The sequence below is a fragment of the Juglans regia genome, unplaced genomic scaffold (assembly GCF_001411555.2).
Source record: "Juglans regia cultivar Chandler unplaced genomic scaffold, Walnut 2.0 Scaffold_667, whole genome shotgun sequence".
NCBI classification, from domain to species: Eukaryota; Viridiplantae; Streptophyta; class Magnoliopsida; order Fagales; family Juglandaceae; genus Juglans; species Juglans regia.
This window is the reverse complement of record NW_023361526.1, coordinates 10,867-22,498: the sequence shown is the minus strand read 5'-3', so window position 1 is coordinate 22,498 and position 11,632 is coordinate 10,867. Positions and strand designations below refer to the sequence as shown.

The window sequence follows — 11,632 nt, the reverse complement described above, 5'->3', positions numbered from 1 at the left end:
ACTCCACAACTGAGGAAATAAATAAATAATGATCCAACCTTACTTTCATTCCTGCTTTAGCATACCAAAAAAAAAATAAGAGAAAAAATTAAGTGATATATAACTGAACAGTAAAAATATAAGAAAAATTCAGGTAAAATATGGACGAAGTTTCCTGCTTTAGCAATATAAAGATTAAGCAATATAGAATGCTACAGTAAAGCAATATTTCAATGATGTCCATGTTTTTCAGACTATTTTAATTTAGTGAAACATGGATTTGATATGTAAAAAATGAAAAAATCTCGAAATGATTTTCTTCTAGAATACTCAATTATTACATTACATTAGATGTGGACATGAATTTTGATGAATTCTTTCCAAAACAAAACAATAACATGAGAAAATAAAGAGGGAATAAAGAACCATATGCTGAAGCACCTCAACGAGCACCTTCCAAAATTTTCAATGATGAGGAAGAAAAGCTTGAGACAGAATTTGAACAAAAGCTTCATTTACCAAATCAACAATGATGTATTGCAAAATGACATACTATTGGGTTGCAAAACACTGCAGAAGTTTCTAACTAATTTAGGATAACTTTAGGATCAACTTAAAAGAACTTGGGTGAAATCCTTCTGAAAGCAATTCAAGCTTATGATTGTGCTGCTTCATAATGACCCAATATTCAAGCTAGAAGAATGAGGAATTATTGGTTGTTGATGTATGTAGAAATGAGCTTTGTTTCCTCAACATGATATTGGTTGTAGACTATTGTAAGTGTGCACTCTGGTTTTGTATTTCTTCTACGGTTAGGATGGTCTTATTCATACCGCTATATCTTTGCAGTTTTGCAAATTGAACTGACTATAACTATTTGTTGGAAACCCAAAATTAGTTTTGAATGTCAACATATGTAGCTATGAATATTTGTAAGGTTCTAAGGATGTGATATCTATTAAATATACAATTTTGGAAGCATGAAGCTTTGCTTCTGTTTATACACATCATCTTTTTCTCGACAATATTTGATAACCGTCAAACTTTCCAAAAGTTATTAGTCTTGTAATTTTCTAATGCATGCCTTTTGATTTTTAAACTTTGAGTTTTTTTATATAGTTTTCTAACCAAAAGGTTCATAATGGTTATTGAATTAAAAAAAAATTATACAATTTATACTACTTGCAAGTTGTTACTGTCGATAGATAGACTTGTTTTGGCACACCATGAAAAAACTTTTTATTTTTTTTCTCTCTATTCATGAAATTGTTGCAAGGTTTCTCATCACTAATATATGAACATAAGATAAATGGCAACTCTGTTGGGCTCAAAGAGAGGCAAAACTCCAGCGCATCAAGTTGCAAAATGGAAAGCAACACCAGAGACAAGTAGAGGCATAAAAGGAATTGAGATTCCAGGTCTCGTATTGTAAAATGTGAGAAGAAAACTTCATAGTTTTGTGTTTTCAGGACATTTGATTTTTTTTTTTTTTTTTTTTTTGGTTTTTGGATTTCTGGATTGCAAGGTGAGAGTAAACTTGACATAAGAAATAGAGAGTATCCATTTAAACAGAAAATAACATATGGAGAACGAGGGTGAGAGGACTAATGAAGAAGAGTGAGAAGAGGATCTTATGTAGCCAGAGCAAATAGCAATGCACAACAAGAAAGGAAGAATGCAAACAATCTAAATGAGAAATTGGTGGATGTAAGCTCAATCAAATTTTTTTTTGCTCACATAATTAACAAGAAATAACTTAATACTTTACCAAATTTTGTTGGTACCCAATTCTCACCACAAATTTTTTAGAAAGGAAAAACAAAAATAAAGTCTATTTCGATGGCATCACATTATTCTCATGGAACAAAATTTTTAATGATTTTCTTAAAACTCATTTATCAAAATAGTTGAAATTCATAGGCATATAATTATAAATGCTGAAAATATTAGAGATATTAATAAGTAGTGTTCAAAGGAAAAAGAAAATAAAATGAAAAAGAAAATTGCCCTACTTCGTGCTGCATAGGATATATCCACATTCAGAGGTAGAAGATATTCCTAATCTGCCACCAGAATATGGCTTGGCAGTCGCCCAAACAGATCCATATTCAAACATTGCAGATGAGTCATGACAGGAACTCCTTGGCTTAGAGCTCCGAGAGTTCCGAATTTCTTCTGACAAATATTCATCCCCTCCCGCCAACGTGCCCAATTAGCTAGAACAAAGATTTTGTGTAATAAACAATCTAAAGGGTTTTTTATTTGGAGTAATAAAATACTAGGGTTTTCAGTCAGCTTTTGCTTTTGTGCATTGTACCATAGAAATGATACATGGCCCATAACAATGGAATTCAGAGCTTCCCAAAATTTGAATAAATGAAAGGGATACTGATACAGACTTGCAGTTACTAGTAACTATGTTGAGGGATAGAGAAGTGAGTCTCATTAAAGTGTGTCTCCAAAAATAATGCAGAAACTCTAAGAGAGAGAGAGACGCAACATTGACATAAAGGTAGACATTTAAAACGAATTGGAAAAAAAAAACATATATGTGTCCAGATGGAGAGTGCTATGTCGAGTGAGAGGAGGGAGAGAAGGGCTTCGAGTTAGATGTTCCAAGCAAATCTAGGCAGATAGTACTACTTCAAGTGAGAGGATGAATCTTTCTAGGGTTCGAGATCGAATGGGGTGAGGGCGTAGGGGTGAGAAAGAAGGCGTGAGAGAGAAGAGTATGAGGCTCGAGAGGGAGGAGAGGGAGAGTTGAGAGGTCTGAGGGAGAACGAGCGAGGGTGAGAGGTCTCTGAAAAATCGAGGGTGAGATGATTGAGGGAGAACGAGGGACAATGAGGGTGAGAGAACGAGTGATAGATGCTAAACCGTGATGTGGAGAAGAATCAGGTTGGCCATGTCAGGAGTGTGGCGTGCTGTTAGAGAATCGGAGATTGAATAGATTTTTTGTTACAATAATACGTTAAATAAAGGATAATTTTATAAAATATTTTATAAAAATAATATTATTTTATAAAAATATTCTTATTTTATAATATTATTATAAAATATATTATGAAAATATGCTGTCTATCAATTCTCTTGTGAAATCATCATTTGGTCTCTGTTTCTTTGTAAAGCCGGCCCCATAACGATTGTGACATTATGTCCGACTCGCCCTTTCGCCCAAAAAACATAAAAAAATGGGAAGTTGATAACTTTATTGTCGCATATACATAAAACTTCATTATTGTCTGCTGCTGTCTCCATCACTCGCACTCTACGCCAACAAATAAACAAATCAATAGAATTCTAACCGTCAATCCAAAATACCCAGGCACATCCTACGTACAGAATTCGTTGACCACGCTAAACTCCACCGCATCTATGCATTCTCCCCAAGACAGCAAAACAAAGACGGCCACTACTTCTCTTTCACCGATCTTCTTGCGTTGTCTCGCTCCCCCTCGACCCAACTGTAAACCACCGGAACCTGAAGATGTTGTGGCTGAATGCGCTAACCCTTGCTCGGACGATGTTCTTCTCCAACGATATCGTTTTCGAGGCGGAGGACATCCGGTTCGGGACGCCTTGGTGGTTCGTCTATGCTGGGGCCTCGTGTCTGCTCGTCCTTTTTGCCGGGATCATGTCGGGCCTCACGTTGGGTCTCATGTCGTTGGGCCTCGTGGAGCTCGAGATCCTCCAGCGCAGTGGCACTCCCACCGAGAAGAAACAAGCCGGTTCGTATAATCCTGGAAATCTCTTGTTTTTGGAAGGTGGAATTTTGTTTCTTGGGCTGGCGTTCAGTATTTGGTTTTGCTAATTTTCGTGTATTTGATTTTCTGATCTGTGCAGCCGTTATTTTACCGGTGGTGCAAAAGCAGCACCAATTGCTTGTTACCTTGCTTCTATGTAATGCTTGCGCGATGGAGGTGATTCCATAAATTTGCTAAAGCTTAGCTATTGTTGGTGGGAAAAAGAGATGGCCCATTAAAAAAAAAAAAAATGGAAAGAATTTTGTATGGTTAAAATAAATATGGAACCATGACGGATTTCAATATGATCGACTGTTTCCTGTATTTTGCTTGCCAAATAGCATTTCACAGATTTGTGCCTGTACTTGGTTTTGCTCTTTGCAGGCCCTTCCCTTATACCTTGATAAGATTTTTCACCCCTTTGTTGCTGTTTTGCTGTCTGTGACTTTTGTTCTGGCTTTTGGAGAGGTACATTTTTATTTCTATGTTGATAAGGCTTGAAGTTACAACCACAATAGGCTGAAACGAGAGTTACTTATTACTTACTATATTTGGGCCAGATTATACCACAAGCAATATGCTCAAGATATGGACTCTCTGTGGGTGCGAACTTCGTGTGGCTTGTGCGTATTCTGATGATCATCTGTTATCCGATTGCTTACCCTATTGGAAAGGTACTATTCAGAGTAGAAAACTGAATTTAAAATTTCTGACTTGAAACTTTTATGTCACGGGGTTATGGATCCCTGCTCAAAAGAAGTCAAGTAAAATGTATATCTTGTAAACATGGCAGGACACCATCTACCTCTATTTGCTGCATTTTTTATTTTTTTGTTTTTTTTTTTTTTTGGTGCCCTAAGTCATTTTGAAATTTTTGCATTAGAACGCCAATAGTCTTTGTGTCAAATGACACTTCCAGTTCATGTGTAGTGGATGAGGTCTCAGGTTCAACTCCTGTGAAGTGTGCGAGTTACTCATTTAAAAGAAGAAATCTATGCATATTGCATAAGGATAGGACCCTTTTTCAAGTTTTAAAGCTGCAAAATATAAGATATTTCCTACTTTGGACACAAATTCTTCCAAAAAAATGAAGCATGATAAGGAGAGAAATTCTAAGATGTTTCACTTTCAGATGTTACCACATTTTTAGTTGTCAAAAAGTTGTACTTGGCTGGTCAAGTTCATTAACTTTGTTCTCATTACCTCAATTATAGTTAGTCATTTGTAAATAAGCTTGTACTTGGTTACTATCTTACGGTAGATGTTGGATACAAGAAAGTGGAAGTTTGTGGTAGATGTCTGCTTTATGGACTGGAAGGGGCTAGTGTGAACTTGATATGGTTTTCTCTATTTTTCCATGAGTTTTTTCTGAGCTGCATGAAGTCAAGGAACTATAATGGTAATACTGTCACACATCGTCTGAGCTGAAGAGACAAGATAGAGGCATAGTTGAGAAGAAGAAAAGTAGAAGTGTTGAGTCAGAAGGGGAGGGTTTGGTCGTGTGGGCCTTGGGCCAGAAAGGATTAAAGGGTTCTTATAAGTAATCTATTAGTAGTCTATGGGCTTGTGATTTGTTAGTTGAGTTAATGGATTATGGGTTTATTTCATGGGCCTGCGAGTCCATTAAGGATAGTGTCTTTCATTTACTGTTAGTGACAGTCAATTGCTTTAGTTATATTTCCTTTCTGTTAGTAGTGGAACGCTATATTACTGTAGCACCGGAAGGGGTTGGTTATGCATGAATTTACAAGATTCCGTTTCTCTCTCTACTGTTCATCTTCTCACCTTTCTCTCTAATATTCTGGAGGAGCCTACCCTCGAAGCCGGCAACCTATTCCTTCACCTGTATCCATTCCTTATCATCAATCCATAAACCAAATCCATATACAAGGTGTTACAAATACTTTGTCAAGTGGAGGGTAACAAAAGATGGGCTTCATTATGTCTCTCTTCTTTTGACTTTCAAAATGCTCTGAACTTAGGATAAGATGTTTAACAATATGGAAGCTGCTCAGATCTATAAGTTATTTAGACAGGGTCTGTAGCTCAGAACATAATAATTGCTCATTTCTCCCTCCTGTTCATTTGCAAAATTTGTTCCCTTTTGTAAAAGGAAAATTGACTGGTAGTTCCACAAGGACGGTTAATGTTTGCACTTTCACAGACACCTTTGTACCTTAGTAGATTAGTATTTACCAGCACATTGGACACTATAATGTTTGCACACTTTTGCAAGTAGGTGATGGTTGACATTGGCTAGCTAAATAATTGACTTAAACTTCTATATTTTATGAGGTAGGCACTGTGTTTTGAGCATAAAATTTAACGCATTTGCAGGTTCTGGATGCTGTTCTTGGACATCATGATGCTCTGTTTAGACGAGCTCAGTTAAAAGCCCTCGTCTCTATCCACGGCCAGGAGGTAATTCCATATCAAACTCTGCATGATTTGCTACGACTTAATCTGCCCTTATTTATTGGTAAAGATATTCATTAAACTAAAAAATACATATGATTAAACCAGCTTGCCTGAAAAAAATGATGCGCCTAGGATTCGAATTCTCTTGGTTTTTTTTGTTTTTTATTTTGTAATCTGAGCTTGCTAATTTTGAATTTTAGGCTGGTAAGGGGGGTGAACTCACACATGATGAGACAACAATTATCAGCGGAGCACTAGATTTGACTGGAAAGGTAGCTATTGATATCAAGGAATCGTTCGAAAGGCTTCAAATGTTTTCTGTACTTGCATATTTGTCATAGTAAAAGATTCGAATATTCGGCCATCTTATTTTTCTGAAGTGAAAGATTATGGCCTCTGGCTTGGATACCCTTTTTCTTTTAAGGTGATACTTTATGTTGGTTCCTTACTCTTATATCATCAGCAGAAACAGTTTCTGTCTTCGTTGTTGCGTGGTCTTAGTTTTACTTGCTTAGTAGTTGGTATTTCTTCAAAACTTCTTCTGATGCTCCTTTTGCTCCAAAATATTTTAGTTTTACTCTAATTTTCACGCTTGTGTCCATTTTTTATAACTTTTAAATCTTTCTTTGTTTATTTGGTTTGCCATTGTTTTATAAAATGATCATAATTTATTGAATTTAATACACAGACTGCAGAGGAGGCTATGACACCTATTGAATCAACATTTTCTTTGGATGTCAATTCAAAATTGGATTGGTCAGTTTTGCTTCAGCTTGATCTTTCTCAAAACTTGCTCTTCAATTTGGTTGTGGTATAGTGGTGACAGAAGCTCTGACTTTTGTATGTTTTAATTATTTCACATCTGAATGGAATATCTATTTGTTAGGAGCTATTGTTGGCCATGGCAGAATCAAATGAAAAATTAATTATTATAGCATATCGGAGTGCCTTCTTTTGTTCTTATCAAAGAATAAGGGTTCATCTGGTTTCTAAATTAATAGCGTTGCTCGAGATGGGAGAGCATTTATGACAATGGATACTGCCATGGATGATGTACAAGAATAATTGATGGGAACTGCAGCAAGACCTAAGGACATTTTCCTAGTCTCCTGGGCAAATTCCTTGATGCTTATTTTTGTCTCTGCTGCCCTTGTGAACAAAATGCAATGGGAAACAAGATGGACTTCTTAGGACCACCTGCCAGTATCATTCTGTTTTGTTCCCTGTTTCTGGGGATGGTTCTGTGTCTTTACTTCCACATATATATTTATATATCAGAAGGGAGCTCATAAAAAGATTAAAGCCTTTCAAATCTTCTTATAAATCCAAAGTGAACTGATAAAATATGTTTACCACTTTTATTAAGCAGGGAAGCAATTGGGAAAATTCTTGCACGAGGTCATAGTCGTGTCCCCGTCTATTCTGGAAATCAGAAAAACATTATTGGTCTCCTACTGGTGTGTTTCAAACCAATGCTTATTATTATTATTATTTTGTTTTAAAGATATATTTTGCTCCCCAACTGTCATTTTTGAGACAGTTATCATCAAACTATCATTTTGAGGCATTGCATCTTCAAACTATCGCTTATCGTCCGTCACCTAACACCCTCCATCTAACTCTGGCGTGTAACTAAGATTGAAAAATGCCCATTTGGCTGGGACATGCCTTATTTGGTGGTAAAATTAGAAAAATAAACTTATACTGTATTTTTTTTTTTTTTTTTTTTAAAATGAAATCTGAAGGGGAAAAAAGAGATAGAGAGAGGGGTGCAGCCTCCCTGCAGGATTGGATTCCTCCTCCAACATGGTCACATGAACCACCCCACAGGCTGGCACGGGAGGGTTCACTCCCTCCCAGTGCCAGGAGGGCTGAAACCTTCTATCTGCCTTTTACGTTTTCACTTTTAGCTTTTGTTTCCATTTTTTAACAAATAGATTACTAGGTCATTTGCCATTTCAATCCAAATAGGTACACATGCTAGTCACTTGTGCCATTTTTTTTCACACTTAATGTTAAAGTCAAACAATGGGCGGATCTTGATTATAAATCGTAGTTTGAGAATGCAATGTCCCTAAAGTGATAGCTCGGGTATTACATTCCAAAAGGGACTAATGGGTACAAAGTGTATTTCCTTTTTTTTTTTTTTCCTTACTTCAACATGTGAAGTATTGATTTGCTGCTACTGTTAGCCAGCTGATTATGAAGTTTGTTCTTCCTTTTTTTTCGTAAAAAATATTTCTTTGTTTGAAATTTAGGTGAAAAGTCTCCTCACAGTACGCGCAGAAACAGAAACCCCAGTCAGTGCCGTTTCCATTCGGAGAATTCCTAGGTGTGCCCTTTTCTGCTCAGCATCTCTTTTTAACCTTTTCTGTATGCAAAACATATTAATTCGCATGCATTCATGTCTCAGGGTTCCATCAGATATGCCTTTGTATGATATCCTCAATGAGTTTCAAAAGGGAAGCAGTCATATGGCAGCTGTAGTGAAGGTTAAAGGAAAGAGCAAGAACCCTCAATCTACTGCTGAAGGGGAGAAATTCAAGGAAGGCAAAGTTGCCAATCGGAATTCTCAACTGACTACTCCCTTGCTAACTGACAATGATGAGAAATCGGGGAGAGTTATCATTGACATTGAGAAACATCCAAGGCCTATCACAAACGAACACAAGGTTCGACCAAATGGGACTGCTGCCACAAACAACTTGTGCCATTTATCTGAGGATATTGAAGATGGGGAAGTTATTGGTATCATTACCCTGGAGGATGTTTTTGAAGAACTTCTACAAGTAAGCTCCACTCCCACCACTACTTGGATTTGAATTCTCTTTTAAATTGCCAGACCTTTGGCTGAGTAGCTGCCCAGACCCATAGAAAAAGTACCTTGCTGGTGCATCACCCGATCTAATCTTCTAATTAAATCCAGTGAAAATTCTCAAGTGGTTTTGTCACAGATTAATTTATATGTTTCAAAACGAATTACGCGTATTATTTCAGTTTGCACCTATCTATGCATAGTTAGGATTTATTTTTTATTTTTTCTTTCTAATCCCCTTCCTAAATGCAGGAGGAAATTGTAGATGAGACAGATGTTTATGTTGATGTACATAAAAGGTAGGATGCCATCTGAGTTTGCTTGGTTTATTATTTGCAGTCAGTTATGGTATATAAAGGAATGTGAAATATGTAATGATTCGCAGGATACGCGTGGCTGCAGCTGCAGCTGCAGTTTATTCATCTGTAATGCGCTCTCCATCAAATAGAAAGTTGATTGGTCAAAAACCTGCTGTGAGTGAACAATATTCTGTTAATTGTGCATTTTCATGATGCATGTGGTTTGATCATCAGGGGAACATAACTAGAACCACAAAATTTAGGGTAGATTTTGACATTACATGCAAGCATAACTGGAGAAGTGAACTTCTCCCTGTTTCTTTTGAAAAAGCGCATCAAATTTCCATTTTGTGTTTGTATTTGAACAGATCTCATCAAAATCAAAACCCATGGCACCAACTTCTTTTGTAGCTTTTGATGTGCCTGGCGCATGTTGCTTGACTCAAACTATCTGTCTTTGTGGGTAGTGAAAAACTAATTCAGAGAAATTGGCTAAAATAACTTCGTTTGGCTCATTGGTTTCTAGCGGGATTCCGTATTCTCTTTTGAGTCCATCTTGGGTTCACAACCTCTGCACCATGTATTTAGTATAGCAAAGCTAATCTGAAAAACTTTCATGCTTGCATTGTTTGATTATATATTGGTTATCAAGCAGGGAGGTCAAAGTAGGCAAGGGCAATCCCCAAAGTAGCCTGTGGAGGATGATTCACTTGTAGGGAAGTTTTCAGGGAATCCAGGATAAGCCGCTTTCAGTCTTTTGAGCTTGGAGAGAGAGAGAGTTTGAAGTTGGAGGCTTTTATTTCTACATTACACCGGCATGAATAGTTTGCAAATATGTATAACTTTTAGGGTTTTACTCTTTTTGTGTCGTATATATTTATACTGAAACACTCTCAACCCATCTTCCCATCCCATCTCATCTCATCAGTACAATTTTTTCAAATTTCTATACAAAATATAATAAATAATTTAACTTTTTCAAATCTTAAAACAATAATAATATGAAAAAATAATATTTTAATAATATTTTATTCAACTTATCTAAAATCATCTCATCTCATCTGATCTCATCTCATTATCAAAACATCTCACTATCCAAACGAGCCATTAGTAGTTATCAGACCAGATCAAGGCATGCTTCACACGTTTTGGTGTTTGTGGGGAGGGGAGGAAGTTAGGATATAAGCAATGTTGAATTTCTGCATTCCTTTAATTTATTTATTTAGGATTAATTGTGAAATCAGTACATGAGTTTTCACGTTTTCAATTTGAATTTCAAAATGAGAGTACTGCTTTGGGTCTCGAATTTGAGATCTTTTTTAATCATCATAAACATTTAAAAAAAAAATTAAAAAATTTACAATATCATTAAAAAAAAATGTCCCGAATAGAGTATTTTTAATCATTAAAAAAAAAGTCTCATTCGAGAAACTTTTTGAATCCCAAATTTGGAACAAAGCATTTCTCTTTCAAAATTGATATCTGAATTTTAAAAAACTTGCAATTGGTATCTTCATCAATTTTCTTTAAGAAACCTAATGGAATTGGAAGGCTACATGTCAACTTTTTATTGGTTGGCATGTGGCATCATATCAACATCAACTAATTGAAGGTTGATACGTGGCATATTGTGTCAATCTTACCGTTAATTTTTCAACTGCTAATTAATGGAGGTATCTAATTACAATATATATTTTTTTAAGTTTAATAATACGTTTGGATCATCAACTCTAAATTAATCTCAACTTATTATTACAATTTTTTTAAATTTCAATATAAAATATAATAAAAAATTCAATTTTTTCAAATTTCAAAATAATAATAATATTAAAAAATAATATTCTAACAATATTTTATCATCTCAACTCAACTCAATTCAATATTCAAACGCAATAAGTATCAATTTTTCAAAAATTAAAAATTGAGGCATTGAATTGCAAAATCATGACAATCCTAGATATTAATTTTGCAATTCTCCCTCTCATTTTCATGGTGATTTCTCTAGATCCTAAATAGCTTAAAAGCCATCCAACACACCAACGTATTGAAGCGTGTAATGTTTATGACGTGAGCCATATAAACTAGATGTCTTGAGTTCAAAATCTCGCATTTACATTCTTGGTGTCATTGGATTGGGAGAGTTTTTCTTTAATTTACTTAAGGTGTACTTGTAACACCCGCACCCAATCCAGTTCAATTTTATTTTATTTTATTTTTTTTCACACGTTAACTTCCTGCACGTTTTTTTTTTTTATTTTTTGTCTATTTTTTTTTCACCCCTAAGTCTTCCTCTCGTCCACGACATGCATGCACACACACGACTCAGCTTTCATCCGCACACACGTCTCTCATGTCTTTAGGGTTTTCGCATCATATTT

The 11,632-nt window shown here is 35.6% G+C and overlaps 1 protein-coding gene across 2 annotated transcripts; it reads left to right on the top strand.

Annotated features, from left to right (window-relative positions):
* The first annotated feature begins 3,369 nt into the window (after positions 1–3,369).
* LOC109015012 (putative DUF21 domain-containing protein At1g03270) lies at positions 3,370–10,166 on the top strand. 2 transcript variants are annotated; one of them, XM_035687096.1, is made up of 13 exons: positions 3,370–3,707; positions 3,823–3,899; positions 4,107–4,190; positions 4,283–4,396; positions 6,060–6,143; positions 6,341–6,412; positions 6,829–6,896; positions 7,510–7,597; positions 8,399–8,472; positions 8,554–8,929; positions 9,208–9,254; positions 9,341–9,428; positions 9,910–10,166. In XM_035687096.1, exons 1-13 carry the CDS (start codon positions 3,467–3,469, stop codon positions 9,943–9,945), a joined length of 1,449 nt encoding a protein of 482 aa, XP_035542989.1. In that variant the 5' UTR covers positions 3,370–3,466; the 3' UTR covers positions 9,946–10,166. The 2 variants fall into 2 exon arrangements, with proteins under 2 accessions (XP_035542989.1, XP_035542988.1); XM_035687095.1 differs by having other exon boundaries at positions 7,507–7,597.
* Positions 10,167–11,632: the final 1,466 nt, after the last annotated feature.